This window comes from Lutra lutra, chromosome 12 (assembly GCF_902655055.1).
Source record: "Lutra lutra chromosome 12, mLutLut1.2, whole genome shotgun sequence".
In the NCBI taxonomy this organism is placed as follows: domain Eukaryota; kingdom Metazoa; phylum Chordata; class Mammalia; order Carnivora; family Mustelidae; genus Lutra; species Lutra lutra.
The window spans coordinates 60,302,841-60,321,381 of record NC_062289.1 but is presented as its reverse complement, the minus strand read 5'-3'; the positions used below and the strand labels follow the sequence as shown (position 1 = coordinate 60,321,381).

Below are 18,541 nucleotides of genomic sequence, written 5' to 3'. Positions count from 1 at the left end.
AGGCAATGGATACAGGACAGAGCAGTAAATGCATAAACTTAAATGTAAAATTAACAAACTGAAATTCATTTTATTCCTAATTCATGAAAGTAGATGATTCAAAATGTTATACAACAACAAATATATTTAAGATGAAATGCCTTCACATGGTTACTGTTCCCCATTCAAGCCTCCTTCAGCCAAACTAAAAAGGTATTGGTTAATTTCTACACTGAGTTCATCACTTTAGAATTTCAGAAAAAACTATACAAATGGTAGAACCCAAAATGCTTGCTCTTAACTTGTTTTCTAAGATCTGTAATTCTTTGAGAGTTTACTGAGTCCCTACTACATATAAAGCTCATGGCAATGGCTTTGAACTGGCAGCTCAAGGGCTGTACCTCATTTCCAAGTGCATCCTACTTCAGTAGGTTGAAATTAGTCACAAAGGTTCTGTTCTATGGCTTAGATCACAAGCTAAGACATCAGTAGGCTTGTGGGTTGGGGCTGAGTAGCAGCTGTCCTGGGAGGCATGATGCCTCCTGGAAGTGGCCGCATTTCTCCCCACTCCTAACTGCCCTCCACACCTGGGCCCACCTCCTGCACACCAGCCACTCCCCATGCCCTGAGCTCATCTGAGCCTGCAGCCCTCTTCCAAGACGAGTGCCACCAACACATCAACTCTGTGTCTTACTATGAAATCACAGGTCTCGACATCCTGTGGTCCTTACATCATCTCCAAATCAAAACTCTTCTTAAAAAAGGAATAAAAGTCATTTAAAAGCTAGACATAAAGCTTACAGACATTATCTACTTAGAATTGCCATCCTAGATCTTAAAGAAGGCTCCACGCTGACAGCTCAAGGGTTGTTTTCAAGTCTGACTATTCAGTCCCTGAGTTGACAAATTCTTTACAATACCAAACTGGCTGGTCTCATTCTTACTGACTTCCACATGTAACTTTTTTGTTATTTAGTTATGGAGTAAAAAGGATGGGCTGTCTTCTTAAAAGTTACAGTATTTTATATTCTTTGCCATGTTCTTGTAGCATGCCAAAATCATCAAGAAGACAATAAAAATATGCCTATTTTCTGTGGTCTGTGTGCCTTCGTCACCTTACCACTTCTGTGGAGCAAACAGGATATAAAATCTAACAGCTGCGGGAGGAGTCAAGATGGCGGAGAAGTAGCAGGCTGAGACTACTTCGGGTAGCGGGAGATCAGCTAAATAGCTTATCTAAAGATTGCAAACACCTACAAATCCAACGGGAGATTGAAGAGAAGAAGAACAGCAATTCCAGAAACAGAAAATCAACCACTTTCTGCAAGGTAGGACTGGCGGAAAAGTGAATCCAAAGCGACGGGACAATAGACTGCGGGGGGAGGGGCCGGCTCCGGGCGAGCGGCGGAGCAACGGAGCACAAAATCGGGACTTTTAAAAGTCTGTTCCGCTGAGGGACATCGCTCCAGAGGCTTAACTGGGGTGAAGCCCAGGCGGGGTCAGCGCGGCCTCAGCTCCCGCAGGGTCGCAGAAGGATCGGGGGTGTCTGAGTGTCGCAGAACTTACCGGTATTAGAACGGGGAAGCCGGCTACAGAGACAGAGCCGACGAGTGACTCTCAGCTCGGGGTTGCTATGAACCGGTCGCAGGCTCGGTTAGCTCAGAACTCGGCCGGTGGCCAGGGTGACGGGAGTCATTGGGCGCTGTTCTCTGAGGGCGCACTGAGGAGTGGGCCCTGGGCTCTTGGCTCCTCCAGGCCGGAGACCGGGAGGCCGCCATCTTTATTCCCATCCTCCGGAACTCTACGGAAAGCGCTCAGGGAACAAAAGCTCCCGAAAGCAAACCCAGCAAACCCGAGCGGATTACTCAGCGCGGCCCCGGGTAAGGGCGGTGCAACTCCGCCTGGGGCAAAGACGCTTGAGAATCACTACAACAGGCCCCTCCCCCAGAAGATCAACGGGAAACCCAGCCAGGACCAAGTTCACCTACCAAGGAGAGCGGCGGAATTACAGAGGAGAAGAAAGCAAAGCACGGAACTCATGGCTTTCTCCCCATGATTTTTTAGCCTTGCAGTTAATTTAATTTTTTTTTTCAATTTTTTTTTCTTTTTCTCTTCTTCTGCTAAATTTTTTTTAACTTTTACCGTTTCCTTTTTTTAACGTTTTTTAAATAGTTTATCTAATATATATTTTATTTTTCCTCTTTTTATATTTTTTCTTTATCAGCTTTCTTTTTTTTAATAGTTTAATAGTTTAATAGTTTTAATAGTTTTTTAATAGTTTTTAATAGTTTTTTTAATAGTTTAATAGTTTTTTAATAGTTTTAATAGTTTAATAGTTTAATAGTTTTTTTTCTTTCTTTCTTTCTGAACCCCTTTTTGTCCCCTTTCTCCCCCCTCACAATTCAGGATCTCTTCTGATTTGGCTAAAGCATATTTTCCTGGGGTTGTTGCCACCCTTTTAGTATTTTACTTGCTCCTTCATAAACTCTTATCTGGACAAAATGACAAGGCGGAAAAATTCACAACAAAAAAAAGAACAAGAGGCAGTACCAAAGGCTAGGGACCTAATCAATACAGACATTGGTAATATGTCAGATATAGAGTTCAGAATGACGATTCTCAAGGTTCTAGCCGGGCTTGAAAAAGGCATGGAAGATATTAAAGCAACCCTCTCGGGAGATATAAAAGCCCTTTCTGGAGAAATAAAAGAACTAAAATCTAACCAAGTTGAAATAAAAAAAGCTATTAATGAGGTGCAATCAAAAATGGAGGCTCTCACTGCTAGGATAAATGAGGCAGAAGAAAGAATTAGCGATATAGAAGACCAAATGACAGAGAATAAAGAAGCTGAGCAAAAGAGGGACAAACAGCTACTGGACCACGAGGGGAGAATTCGAGAGATAAGTGACACCATAAGACGAAACAACATTAGAATAATTGGGATTCCAGAAGAAGAGGAAACAGAGAGAGGAGCAGAAGGTATATTGGAGAGAATTATTGGAGAGAATTTCCCCAATATGGCAAAGGGAACAAGCATCAAAATTCAGGAGGTTCAGAGAACCCCCCTCAAAATCAATAAGAATAGGTCCACACCCCGTCACCTAATAGTAAAATTGACAAGTCTTAGTGACAAAGAAAAGATCCTGAAAGCAGCCCGGGAAAAGAAGTCTGTAACGTACAATGGTAAAAATATTAGATTGGCAGCAGACTTATCCACAGAGACCTGGCAGGCCAGAAAGAGCTGGCATGATATATTCAGAGTACTAAATGAGAAAAACATGCAGCCAAGAATACTATATCCAGCTAGGCTATCATTGAAAATAGAAGGAGAGATTAAAAGCTTCCAGGACAAACAAAAACTGAAAGAATTTGCAAATACCAAACCAGCTCTACAGGAAATATTGAAAGGGGTCCTCTAAGCAAAGAGAGACCCTCAAAGTAGTAGATCAGAAAGAAACAGAGACAATATACAATAACAGTCACCTTACAGGCAATACAATGGCACTAAATTCATATCTCTCAATACTTACCCTGAATGTTAATGGGCTAAATGCCCCAATCAAAAGACACAGGGTATCAGAATGGATAAAAAAACAAAACCCATCTATATGTTGCCTACAAGAAACTCATCTTAAACCCGAAGACACCTCCAGGTTTAAAATGAGGGGGTGGAAAAGAATTTACCATGCTAATGGACATCAGAAGAAAGCAGGAGTGGCAATCCTTATATCAGATCAATTAGATTTTAAGCCAAAGACTATAATAAGAGATGAGGAAGGACACTATATCATACTCAAAGGAACTGTCCAACAAGAAGATCTAACAATTTTAAATATCTATGCCCCTAACGTGGGAGCAGCCAACTATATAAACCAATTAATAACAAAATCAAAGAAACACATCGACAAGAATACAATCATAGTAGGGGATTTTAACACTCCCCTCACTGAAATGGACAGATCATCCAAGCAAAAGATCAACAAGGAAATCAAGGCCTTAAATGACACACTGGACCAGATGGACATCACAGATATATTCAGAACATTTCATCCCAAAGCAACAGAATACACATTCTTCTCTAGTGCACATGGAACATTCTCCAGAATAGATCACATTCTTGGTCCTAAATCAAGTCTCAACCGGTATCAAAAGATTGGGATCATTCCCTGCATATTTTCAGACCACAATGCTCTGAAGCTAGAACTCAATCACAGGAGGAAATTTGGAAAGAACCCAAATATATCGAGACTAAACAGCATCCTTCTAAAGAATGAATGGGTCAACCAGGAAATTAAAGAAGAATTGAAAAAATTTATGGAAACAAATGATAATGAAAACACAACGGTTCAGAATCTGTGGGACACAACAAAGGCAGTCTTGAGAGGAAAATATATAGCGGTACAAACCTTTCTCAAGAAACAAGAAAGGTCTCAGGTACACAACCTAACCCTACACCTAAAGGAGCTGGAGAAAGAACAAGAAAGAAACCCTAAACCCAGCAAGAGAAGAGAAATCGTAAAGATCAGAGCAGAAATCAATGAAATAGAAACCAAAAAAACAATAGAACAAATCAACGAAACTAGGAGCTGGTTCTTTGAAAGAATTAATAAGATTGATAAACCCCTGGCCAGACTAAAAAAAAGAAAAGAGAAAGGACCCAAATAAATAAAATCATGAATGAAAGAGGAGAGATCACAACGAACACCAAAGAAATGCAGACAATTATAAGAACATACTATGAGCAACTCTACGCCAACAAATTGGACAATCTGGAAGAAATGGATGCATTCCTAGAGACATATAAACTACCACAACTGAACCAGGAAGAAATAGAAAGCCTGAACAGACCCATAACCAGTAAGGAGATTGAAACAGTCATCAAAAATCTCCAAACAATCAAAAGCCCAGGGCCAGACGGCTTCCCGGGGGAATTCTACCAAACATTTAAAGAAGAACTAATTCCTATTCTCCTGAAACTGTTCCAAAAAATAGAAACAGAAGGAAAACTTCTAAACTCATTTTATGAGGCCAGCATCACCTTGATCCCAAAACCAGACAAGGATCCCAACAAAAAAGAGAACTACAGACCAATATCCTTGATGAACACAGATGCAAAAATTCTCGCCAAAATACTAGCCAATAGGATTCAACAGTACATTAAAAGGATTATTCACCACGACCAAGTGGGATTTATTCCAGGGCTGCAAGGTTGGTTCAACATCCGCAAATCAATCAATGTGATACAACACATTAATAAAAGAAAGAACAAGAATCATATGATACTCTCCATAGATGCTGAAAAAGCATTTGACAAAGTACAGCATCCCTTCCTGATCAAAACTCTTCAAAGTGTAGGGATAGACGGCACATACCTCAATATTATCAAAGCCATCTATGAAAAACCCACCGCAAATATCATTCTCAATGGAGAAAAACTGAAAGCTTTTCCGCTAAGGTCAGGAACACGGCAGGGATGTCCGTTATCACCACTGCTATTCGACATAGTACTAGAAGTCCTAGCCTCAGCAATCAGACAATTAAAGGAAATTAAAGGCATCCAAATCGGCAAAGAAGTCAAACTATCACTCTTTGCAGATGATATGATACTATATGTGGAAAACCCAAAAGACTCCACTCCAAAACTGCTAGAACTTGTACAGGAATTCAGTAAAGTGTCAGGATATAAAATCAATGCACAGAAATCAGTTGCATTTCTCTACACCAACAACAAGACAGAAGAAAGAGAAATTAAGGAGTCCATCCCATTTACAATTGCACCCAAAACTATAAGATACCTAGGAATAAACCTAACCAAAGACTAAGAATCTATACTCAGAAAACTATAAAGTACTCATGAAAGAAATTGAGGAAGACACAAAGAAATGGAAAAATGTTCCATGCTCCTGGATTGGAAGAATAAATATTGTGAAAATGTCTATGCTACCTAAAGCAATCTACACATTTAATGCAATTCCTATCAAAGTACCATCCATTTTTTTCAAAGAAATGGAACAAATAATCCTAAAATTTATATGGAACCAGAAAAGACCTCGAATAGCCAAAGCAACATTGAAAAAGAAAGCCAAAGTTGGTGGCATCACAATTCCGGACTTCAAGCTCTATTACAAAGCTGTCATCATCAAGACAGCATGGTACTGGCACAAAAACAGACACATAGATCAATGGAACAGAATAGAGAGCCCAGAAATGGACCCTCAACTCTATGGTCAACTCATCTTCGACAAAGCGGGAAAGAATGTCCAATGGAACAAAGACAGCCTCTTCAATAAATGGTGTTGGGAAAATTGGACAGCCACATGCAGAAAAATGAAATTGGATCATTTCCTTACAGCACACACGAAAATAGACTCAAAATGGATGAAGAATCTCAATGTGAGAAAGGAATCCATCAAAATCCTTGAGGAGAACACAGGCAGCAACCTCTTCGACCTCAGCAACATCTTCCTAGGAACATCACCAAAGGCAAGGGAAGCAAGGGCAAAAATGAACTTTTGGGATTTTATCAAGATCAAAAGCTTTTGCACAGCAAAGGAAACAGTGAACAAAACCAAAAGACAACTGACAGAATGGGAGAAGATATTTGCAAATGACATATCAGATAAAGGGCTAGTGTCCAAAATCTATAAAGAACTTAGCAAACTCAACAGCCAAAGAACAAATAATCCGATCAAGAAATGGGCAGAGGACATGAACAGACATTTCTGCAAAGAAGACATCCAGATGGCCAACAGACACATGAAAAAGTGCTCCACATCACTCGGCATCAGGGAAATACAAATCAAAACCACCATGAGATATCACCTCACACCAGTCAGAATGGCTAAAATTAACACGTCAGGAAATGACAGATGCTGGCGAGGATGCGGAGAAAGGGGAACCCTCCTACACTGTTGGTGGGAATGCAAGCTGGTGCAACCACTCTGGAAAACAGCATGGAGGTTCCTCAAAATGTTGAAAATAGAACTACCCTATGACCCTGCAATTGCACTGCTGGGTATTTACCCTAAAGATACAAACGTAGTGATCCCAAGGGGCACGTGCACCCGAATGTTTATAGCAGCAATGTCTACAAGAGCCAAACTATGGAAAGAACCTAGATGTCCATCTACAGACGAATGGATAAAGAAGATGTGGTATATATACACAATGGAATACTATGCAGCCATCAAAAGAAATGAAATCTTGCCATTTGCGACGACGTGGATGGAACTAGAGGGTATCATGCTTAGCGAAATAAGTCAATCGGAGAAAGACAACTATCATATGATCTCCCTGATATGAGGGAGAGGAGATGCAACATGGGGGGTTGAGGAGGTAGGAGAAGAGTAAATGAAACAAGATGGGATTGGGAGGGAGACAAACCATAAGTGACTCTTAATCTCACAAAACAAACTGAGGGTTGATGGGGGGAAGGGGTTGGGAGAGGGGGTGGGGTTATGGATATTGGGGAGGGTATGTGCTATGGTGAGTGTTGTGAAGTGTGTAAACCTGGCGATTCGCAGACCTGTACCCCTGGGGATAAAAATATATGTTTATAAAGCTGTAAAAAAAAAAAAAAAAAAGAAAAAAAAGAAGAAGAAAAAAGAAAAAAGAAAGGATGAATACCCAAGTTTTGTAGCAACATGGACGGGACTGGAAGAGATTATGCTGAGTGAAATAAGTCAAGCAGAGAGAGTCAATTATCATATGGTTTCACTTATTTGTGTTGCATAACAAATAGCATAGAGGACAAGGGGAGATGGAGAGGAGAAGGGAGTTGAGGGAAATTGGAAGGGGAGGTGAACCATGAGAGACTATGGACTCTGAAAAACGATCTGAGAATTTTGAAGGGGTGGGGGGTGGGAGGTTGGGGGCACCAGGTGGTGGGTATTGTAGAGGGCACGGATTGCATGGAGCACTGGGTGTGGTGCAAAAATAATGAATATTGTTATGCTGAAAAAATAAAAAAATTAAAAAAAAAAAATCTAACAGCTGCAAAATGACAGAGCCAGAGGTTGGTCCAAGCAGTGTCTTCACCCTGCCTCCTTCTACATACTGTCACTTCCTAAGCCTCACTGGGGGATGAGTATGAAGGTCTGTATGACAATCTGATGGAAATTTGAACCCACAGAATGGACACTGGGCCACGGAGCTCAGGACCTCTAATGCTGCTGAGGACTGTCCGAAGGCATTTAATGTAAACATAAGAGCATACCAGAAAGCATTTTCTCTTGTCTTCTCCCCTATCCACTAGGTTTATTTCTCCTTCATTCAAAGTAGTGCCTTCAAATTCTCAAATTAAACAGATACTACAGCAATGGAAATTATGTCTAAATAACACCTTTTGATGAAGACTCAAGTCTTAGCACAGCTGTTAGAATATAAACTGAAGCTGTGAGGATTATATATTACAGTGTTCCAGCATTTTTGTACCTTAAAGGAATGTATCCTAATAATAAGCACAAAGTACACCAAGACGACAAGAGCCATCTGGGAGCTTCCTAGTTCTCAGGGGGAATGGGGACAACAGAAGGTCAGGGCAGATACCTAGCTCCTTTGGCTATAAAAGAAATGCTAGTTGCTGAGAAACTGCTGCTGATAACCTGGAGTGCATTATTTAATATCCACCTGGCTGTACATTTTATCCAGAAAAAGTTTATTCCAATGGCTATGTAACAGTTTCTTATAATGAAGCATCATAATTTACTTAAATATCCTATTATTAAAAATTTAGAAACTGACATTTTTGTTAAGCAATATGCAATAAACATTTTTACACATCAATTTTTGCTATCAATTTCTTTACAAGAGAGTCACAGAATTGGAATTCTTGGCTATGAAAATTCTTAAGGCCGTTGATATACATTATCAAAGTAATTTTTTAAATGACAATAGAAAATCAACATTTAAAAAGTTAAATGTAAAGAGCAGGATAACTGTGTGTAGAGCATTATCTCAATCTATGTGTGTATATATGTGAAAATGTATGTATGTAGAAAAATAACTAGAAGGAAAAAAAACTAAATACATTACTAACATTTTTTGGCATGTTCTACAATGACCACTTAAAAAATATATCAGCAAGATTATAAAAGTCACAGAAATTTAAAAAAAAAACAAGTTTTACTAAAGTGCAAATTCTTAAAACAACGCTTTATAATAAATAATTCAAATAGCTTTTAATACATTAGTGAACATAAAAATGGAAAGGAAATGTTCGATTTCAATTGCTACTTGGCATACTTGGGAAAATGAATGTCATTAAGTGCCATAAAGTAACATGTTTTTTCTTACCACAACAGGATATCAATTCCCAACCTGCTTTTAAGAGGCAGAAATATGAAAAGTGGCTCAGGTACATGAGCCAAACTATTTCACTCAACAAGAATCAGAATTAAATAGCAATAGCTTAGGTCCAAGCTTCTCTTCAATGCCAACTTTTATAAAACAAGCAAATATCTCTTCTTTCTATAACCAAGGGTAGTAAAAAATACATATACTTGTACATTTTTACTACATTAAAATGTCCTGAAGTTCTCAGAAGTAGGGAAATCTCTCACATAGTTTTTTGTCTAGCAACAGTCCCCAGGTTAGAAAGCTTAGAAACTTATGAAAGAATGTATTATTCTCTTAAATTTCACCTTTAAAACTCTCTATCAAGACACATACCATGTACCCTTGGGTCTGATTAGCATTACTTTGGAAAAGAAATCTTAGCAACTCTCGCCTTACAGCTAGGAGAGTTTTCAACCTCCACACAAATTTACTTTAACACCTTGTAGTTATTAATTCATTTTACCTACAGAACAGTTGTGGCACATTACTGACCTTCAACATCATGCCAGCTTGCTCGTAAGCTCTGCAAAGAGAATACAATTTCTCAGATGAGATGTTAATGAAATAAGGGGGAGGAGAAATCTTCCACCACAGATATGAGAAGTTATGTCAATTCAAAATGGCTCGGGCACTACATATTGCTTTAGGTTTTTAATAACACATTTTATTTTCTTTTCATTTTTGTGAGCAATGATGCCTTGGAAACAACAGACAACTGAGTTAAAGGGATTTTTATTTTGCAGATGCAAAATTGAGTAAATCTCAGAAAGGTTAAAGGACTTTCTATCTGCAAACCTATATCCAAGTTTTGAAACAAGTAAATGCCCTCCACAAAAGCAGGAGAAAGACTGTTCGTCTCCGCAAGTACTATTATTAACTATCAAGAAAGAGGGAGAAAAAAAAATTCTAACTAACTTGTTTCTTCATAGGTTATTGGAGAAAACAGTCCTAAAAATATTTGGTGAATTGAATGTAAACACTGTATAACTTAGTTAGGAGTGACTTAGTCAGTTTCTAAGGGTCAGGTAAAGACCAAAACAAATGGAAATGATGATTTTATTTAAATTGATACAAAATGATTTACTATCAATGGATTTATAACTTGGGAAAAATTTACTGACCTATGGAAAAACATTTAAGACATTATCTCTAAATACATGAAAACATGGAAAATATTTACTTACTTGGCAGCATGAAAAAGACTGAATGGATGTAACAAAGTCAAAATTAAGGAAAAAAACCAAATCAACAGTTTCCAAAGATCTACTATTTAAAAAACACTGTCATCTCCCCTTGCTGGTTCTAAAAGACAAATCTTACAATCAGATGAACCAAGCATTTCACACCTGTTGATGTCTCCCACAACTACGTAATTCACAAAAACACTGACGAAACACCACATAGATTTTTAAGCTATGTCTACTGCCCATTAATCTGAAAAGTGTCACTGTAATGCAAAGTTATTATAACCATAATTGGAAAATGAGATAAAATTGACATTTTTTACTTAGTAAGTTTTAAAATACGTCAGGAAAATTTATTGCTTAAAAATATTTAAAAATCTTTCTTCAAATACCTAACAAAGACTATATTTTTAAAATATTTATTGAGCAGTTTATATATTTCTAATACCTCCACTACTGTTTCATTCTTCAGCACCTATGTACTTCCCTCACTTCATCCCAAGGAAAACCAGCATCAAGCAAATGCAGAAACAACAGAAATAAATTCTCAAATACAGCTCTGCAAAACAGTGTGAACCTTATGATTAAAAGTCTCTGTAAATGCTCATTCAGAATCTAAATACAAAATTTTTCTAATCATTTTCTAATTTAATAGCACTGTAGTCCATATGTAGCAAATTTCTTTTTTTTTTTTTAAAGATTTTTTATTTATTTATTTGACAGAGAGAGATCACAAGTAGACGGAGAGGCAGGCAGAGAGAGAGAGAGAGGGAAGCAGGCTTCCTGCCGAGCAGAGAGCCCGATGCGGGACTCGATCCCAGGACCCTGAGATCATGACCCGAGCCGAAGGCAGTGGCTTAACCCACTGAGCCACCCAGGCGCCCCTGTAGCAAATTTCTAACAAAAGAAAACAATGAGCTTCTGTCCAAATCATCAAATTGTTGAATTTCTTTGTAAAGGTTGAAAAAGATACGCCCTGTTATTCTCATGGGCAACAGCTTCTCTCAGGCAGGCATCTTTTGCTTGCTCAAACTGTTTGGCATTTTTAAAAGCAACAGCTGAAATAGAACAATAACAACACAAAACAGACTTTCTAGTCCATTGTTAAAAAAACTTGCAATCAATCGTTACCAAAATCTGCATCATGTAGGAAGCAATAGAAAATACCCTTATTTTAATCAAATGTGTGAAGTGTTATACAATGCTACTTTTTCCTAAAGAATTTTCTTACAACTTTTTGATTACCAATAACTTAGAAGTACTTTCAAAAGTCTGGTGTTTTGTTCTGTCAAACTGCAGACTGCTGGCAATAAATCAGTGCCGCTTCCATGCAAAACCAAGTCTTTTTAACAGCAGCACCTAAGCTTTGAGAAACTAGGATTGCATCAGTCAAACCAATACTCTGAAAGAACAGGTCCTGTCCCTAAAGACAGCACCTTACTTCACCAGTTTCACATTTAATCATAAAAACAGCACTTTATCTACAGCCTATTCCATCTTTGAAATTATTTAGAAACAGAAGACCAATAAATACATTCAACATTTATAAAATAAAACTCCTTTGGCACAATCTTTAAATAAATGCCTAAAACATTAATAATGCATTTCTTTTACATAAAGCTTTTATGCTGTTTAGTGGGTTTCTATGCAAATGACATCTCCAGTGTCCAGAGAGCTAAAATATACTGCTCACTGTTGTAAAAATGTCATTACCAGGGCAAAACAATAAGGAGTGACCCTAAAATAGGCTCTTCCAGATTTTGGAAAACTTGCTAAGAGTTGTTTACAAATAAGTAAAAAAGAATACTGTATAAAAAATTTTTTTAAAATTCAAACTCTTAAAATTTTCTTTAATAAAACATTGAAAATAAACTATTGAACTATTTTCATCCCTGGACTTGCACATTTTGCTTTAAAAAAATGATTTTAATGATTAAATATATTTTGCATAACCCCTTAAAGAAAATAAACAAAGGATGATTTAATGGGAAAATATGACCTGAAATATGTTTGTATGAAAGCAACTCATGGTCTCAGATGCGTGTAAAACAAACCTGTGATAAATTTCCCTCACGAGATTTGCAAAATGTTGTGCCCTCCAGTACAAAAGCGTTCTTGTATAAGGTGTCCATAGAATCCACATGAAGTTTGAACTTTTAATAATTTTTCTTTTAAATAGGACATAAATAATTTGCACAATTTGACAGAGAGAATTTAGTCAGGATTTAAATTAAAGTGTTATAGACTCATTAGCTTTCTATTTACTTGATTTCTTTATTCTCTGGCAATATACTGAAACTAAAGTCTACTAAAAGCTCACTATGTAGGTGGTCTCTGTGTTAGGCTAACAAACGTGATCTGAGCGGAGCTGGAACACAACCGCAAATGTGTTCAGAGCACTTCAAACACTGCATTATGCTTTGTATCCCAAATAATGGTGCATATGCTGAAAGCTGTCATTCCATGAGTAAATGCTAAATTTTTGGTAAGGTCCTTCTCTGTTGCATATTGCAGATCATTTTTGTCTTATATACAGATAAATTTATTCAAATATTTATATAGCTTAACACTTCACAAACATTTACCAGCATATCTCAAAAGTGCGGTTCTTGAAAAAAACATGTGCCACACACACAAAGAATTTGCAGATCTGCTCAGAATAAGGCTAAATTAAAAAATAAAAAGTTAACAAAGAAAAATCTTTATTCTATTATAGGAAGTGTAACAGAGGTCTATGGCAAAAACTCCTGGAAATAGTATGCAACTGACTAAAGTTCAAGAATAACACACAAACAGCGGAGAAAAACCTGCAGCTACGTACTGCTAACCCTCCCCACCTCCGCTCTCACGAGAGAGCTGCAGGTCACCGATCTCTAGCTCAGCCCTCAACAAGCTGAAAATAACAACTGGGAGAAAAGCAAGGGCTTGGGCAGGTTTGTTTAACTGTTCAAATCTCACAGAAAGCATGAAGTGTAAGTATTTTGCCAAGACGTAGTTATGCCAAGACGTAAGCCTATGTTAAGACTATATACTGGAGTCACAGGGCTATCATCACACTTACCTGCTTTTCCATACTCAGAAGCGGCACTGTCATAATCTGGTTTCCATTTTAAAAAACCAGTTTTCAGGCTAAAATGAAAAGAAGACACATTCAATTGAAGTTCCCAACCACATTTATTAAGTCAGAATCCTGCTTTAATGGCTTTGTAGGTGATTTTAAAAAGACACCTGTACTGAAGTCCTCACCCCGCCCACCTCCACCCAAATTCATTTACAATGAAATACAGGCTCACCATTTTCCCTCTCCATATCACAGACGTGGTTTTCTCCTTTTGAAATGTCTGCATAATAGCGAAGCACAGCAGAAATTCTTAGTGCATGGTCCCCAGACCAGCATTACCAGGAAATGTGCTAGAAATGTAAACTTCTCCCATCCCAGACCTACAGAACCACAAACTCCAGGGTGGCAGCAGCCATCAGGGTATAACAAACCCTGAGGTGCATTAAAGCTTGAGACTCTCTGAAGCACGGCATTGAGCAAGCAGTCAGATTCGTGAGACAGAAGCTCAGGAGAGGCTCGAGGTATTAACTTAAGAGCCACTGGCATATGGCACACCAGGGACCTAGTTAAGATCCACCAGGGAGATCTTAGGAGAGTGACCTGCAAGACTACAGAGTACAAACATTCAGGACAACAACACAGGAAGTCAGCAAACCAGGTTGAGAATTAGCCACCAGTGAACAGAAAGCAGAGCCAGAAAGATGAGAATGTTATGAAAACAATAGAAGCTGCTTTCCAGGATCACTACTGGTTTATCAGATGTCAAAGCAAAAGACAATCAATTTTGAGTCCTTATCTTACTTGCTCTTTCTTTAATATTTTATTTCTTTTTTAAAATAATTTCAAACTTTCAGTGTAAAGTAACCCAGTGACCATCAAACTTAGGTGTGCCTAAGAACTGCTAAATAAATGCCAGCTCAAATTCCAAATTTCAATGCAATTAGTGAAAGCCTGCTTACATGTAACGCCATAAGGTGCTTCAAAGGAGCACCTTAATTGAAAGACGGAGAATCCCCAAGAGCCCTCAAAAGTACACCTTTGTTTGTGACAGATGTGTGAACCGCCCAGAAGCTCTAACTTTTAAGCAACATTTTTTTGACAATTAAACGTATTTAACAGGGCGCCTGGGTGGCTCAGTCGGTCAAGCATCTGCCTTCAGCTCAGGTCATGATTCCAGTGTCCTGGGATAGAGCCCTGGGTAGATTTCCCTGCTCAGTGGGGAGCCTGCCTCCCCTTCTCTCACTCCCCCTGCTTGTGCTCTCTATCTCTGTCAAATAAATAAATAAAATCTTCTTTAAAAAGTATATTTAACATCTGTGTTTGCATATGTACTAGGATCCAAATGTGTGAGCAATTTTTTAAGCTTACCAAGAACATTATTGCTCAGAAAAATAAAATCCTTAAATAGCAGTCTAACCCACAAAACTGGGTACAAAATTCTAATCCACAAACAAAATTCTAATCCCCCACCCCTACCCTAAGGGTTCATTATAGTCTATATATTAACATAATTTCTTAAATCCCACTCAAAACACAATACAGTCAGTTGTCTAACATGCTACACATGGAAAGAACTAGAGATTTTAAAATATAGCAAATCATCCCCAGTCAACTAAACACCTCTAATAAGAAAGAGAGAAGGCATTCTGGTTAATTTAATGGCTCTCTTAGTGGTTTTGATATTTTGGTCAAGAGTCAATAAGGAAATTCTGTTGAGCCCAACAGACCAATTTCCATAGGACCAAAACCCACAAAACCACCATTTGCTTTAGGGGCTTGATTAAAATTACAAAACTATCTGGAAATATTGAACCATATTATCACTACAAAACAAAGAAAAACCCATTCTTCTCTCCTAAGCTCCTGGCCCATTTTTCCTGTCATCTACTGACAACTCTGTGTAGAGGCACTTCAAACATAACACGCTCAAGCCTGAACCCAATACCCACCTTCCCCATCCCTACCCGCCCATCATGGCCACACTTCAATATCCCCTATCTTAGCTGAAGGTCTCCCCTCTACGTCATCTCCTAAATTGGAAACCTAAGAATCAAGTTTTTCCCTCCATATCCAGTCAAGTCATTAAAGCCTACCAATTCTATCTGACAGACGTCATCCAATCTTGTCTCTTGTATTGTTGCCTTATTTTTTTTTTAAGATTTTATTTATTTAAACAGAGAAAAAGAGTGAGCACGAGCAGGGGAACAGGCAGAGGGAGAAGCAGACACCCTGCTGAACAGGGAGCCCAAGAGACACCATGCTCTCGATCTCAGGACCTGGGGGATCATGATGTGAGTCAAAGGCAGACTGAGGCACCCAGGCACCCCTTGTATTGTTACTTTATTTTTTTTTTTTAAGATTTTATTTATTTGACAGACAGAGATCACAAGTACATAGAGAGGCAGGCAGAGAGAGAGGGGGAAGCAGGCTCCCCGCTGAGCAGAGAGCCCGATGTAAGGCTCCATCCCAGAACCCTGGGATCATGACCTGAGCTGAAGGCAGAGGCTTTAACCCATTGAGCCACCCAGATGCCCCTTGTACTGTTACTTTAATCCGAACCCTCATCATGAGCCTACTAAACCCTCATGGAAATTCACCTTTCCTGCCTGCCCTTCTCTTCCATTTCTCCCACCTTGAGGATATTAATTCTTCCTTACTTTGTAAACCCACTGAAACTGCATACCTCCATTCTAACATTGAGTATTTTATTTTTACTCATCTGAGGACTTGTATGCCCGCCTGTGAATTCTAAGCTCCTGAGTTAAGAACTACTTTTTGTTACCTTAATAACCCCTGTGGCTGGGTCAAATATACACTTACTGAATATGCCAAAGTTCTCACTTTCCCCTTCCACTGTACATTCTCCATTTTGCCGCCGCATTTCCTTCACCACAAAAAAACTTAACCAGGTCCCACTGGTTACATGATCCCTAGGAAAGCTAAGGTTCAGGACCATCTGAGGAGCAGCCCCTTCATGATGGGACCCCAACTTCTTCGCTCTAGCTCATCCGCTGACACTGCAACTTCTCTACATTAACTATTCTCCCCGCATACTTTCAGGCCTGTGTACATACGACGTCCTACCCATAGATTCTGTCTCATAGGATTTGCCTTCTGTCTAAAAAAATCTCCTATTTTCCAGGCCCTGTTCCGAAATACCACTTCTGGGAAATCTTCCTCAATTCCACCAGACAGAATAAACTTCTCCCCCCACGTGCATTCTACCAAAGCAAAGTTAACACAGCTTTATTATGGTCCTTATTAAACAAACTATTCTAATACTTTTATGTTTGCTCCCAGTTAAAAAAAAAAAAAAAAAAAAAAAAGTAAGATTGCTGTAGGAATCTCCTGCACTAGAAGAGCTCCAGGATCTTACACACTGCCTGGAAGAAGTAATACAGTATAACAAAAAGAACTGGAATTTCTTCCCCTGTTCAAAAACTGGCGCTGCCATCTTTCAACTGTGCGGCCTTGGGCAAGTCATCATAAGGCTTGTCCAGGCCTCATCTCTTCTGTATGTCGAAAGTTGTAAAGATCTCAGATCAGGTATGTAAAGCATCTAACACACAGCACCACACAGACTTTTTATGGTCTCTAACAGCCGAATAAAAAATTCCGCTGTAGTAATGACACTGAGGAGGAGGGGAGTGTTCAAAGGACTGACTGGGCAGGATCAGTTCAATTCCGCGAATATCTGTTGAGCGCCTACTACGTACGGTATCAGAAGCTTGGGAGACACATAAAATGACTGAGGTAGCGCAAACCCCCAGGAACCGAATACTAGGACGCGACAAAAGCCCCCCGCGGAATTTTCAGGGTACATCTATATCCCCTTTCCCAACGCGAGAGTCTTTCAGAGCGCTGGTTCTCAGCAAGGCGATTTTCTCCCTGTGCACAGGGCAGTCTCCGCCACGGATCATGCAGTCGGGAGTGCTGCCCAGACCAAAAGCAGCAGAGCCTCCAGCCCACAGACCCCAGGAGAGAGCGGGGACGACTTCCGGCGGGGAGACCCAGTCCGCTTCCGGAGGTGCAGCAGGCCCCGCCCCAGCCCCCAGGCCGCAGCCCACGGGAAGCCGCCGCCTTCACGGCTCGTTCTCCTGGGCCCACCCTCCACCTCCCGGACCAGGCCGCCTTCGGGCACAGACCTAGCGGCCCCCGTCTGAGACGCCCACTCACTATTTCTCTGCTTTGGCGAGGTGCTCCAGCCCCTCATTTATCTTCTGAGCCGCCATCTCGAAGGTCCGGGCCCTGACGTGGAACGGGGAGACCCCGGCTGAGGCGGCGTGGGAACGCCGAGGTGAAAGCCGGGACGGCGCCGCAGCCCCGCTGCTACGGGGGCCTGTAGGGCGCAAATCTAATGCGGCAAAGCAGTGTCGGGAACCGGTCTGGGCGCAGCTCTGGCACACACTGCGCAGGCGCAGAGCGCCTGGTTTCGCCTGAGCTTTGGACGTTCAGCGCAAGCGCGGTGGGCACCGAGGGCCGTTCATGCCTGCAGTCGCTCAGTTAGTGTTTATTGAGCACATAATATGTCCCTGGAATTTTTCCAAGCACCAGGAAATCAGTGGGGAGTACAATAGACAAAAAAAAAAAAAAAAAAATCCCGCCCCCGTGGAGCTTTGCTTTTCCATTCACGTGAAACACGTTGGTGCCATAATTTATTACGCTTATTCTATAGCTGGAATAGTGTTCATTCATCCTGCTTTTGAGCGCCAACTGTATGTCAGTCAGTAAGCAAAACAGACTATCAGTCTCGTTTACTGCCAAATAATCACCGGACACACACAAATTGTAGTGAGGGCTTTGAATGAAAAGTTCGGGGAGTTCGGATCTTTTGCAGTGCTCAAGCAGGGATAACAGCCAGTAATACTCCTGGCCCAGTGGATCCCTCACAGTGGTTGCAATACCCACATAGACAATTCCTGCAATGCCTACGCAGCCTCTCGGATTCTCACCCCCACCAACTTCCCATAATCGCTCCCTC

At 40.0% G+C, this 18,541-nt stretch overlaps 1 protein-coding gene across 1 annotated transcript in view; it reads right to left on the bottom strand.

Moving 5' to 3' along the window:
• Positions 1 to 17,944, bottom strand: part of NAPG (NSF attachment protein gamma) — a 30,699-nt gene extending 12,755 nt beyond the window's left edge. The window contains exons 1-5 of the mRNA XM_047697464.1: positions 17,737 to 17,944; positions 13,561 to 13,628; positions 11,473 to 11,557; positions 10,500 to 10,517; positions 9,808 to 9,838 (exon numbers count right to left, since the gene is read on the bottom strand). Coding sequence (XP_047553420.1) covers positions 9,808 to 9,838; positions 10,500 to 10,517; positions 11,473 to 11,557; positions 13,561 to 13,628; positions 17,737 to 17,792 — 258 coding nt within the window. The 5' untranslated portion in view covers positions 17,793 to 17,944. The remainder of the gene's footprint in view (positions 1 to 9,807; positions 9,839 to 10,499; positions 10,518 to 11,472; positions 11,558 to 13,560; positions 13,629 to 17,736) is intronic.
• Between the last annotated feature and the right edge of the window lie 597 nt (positions 17,945 to 18,541).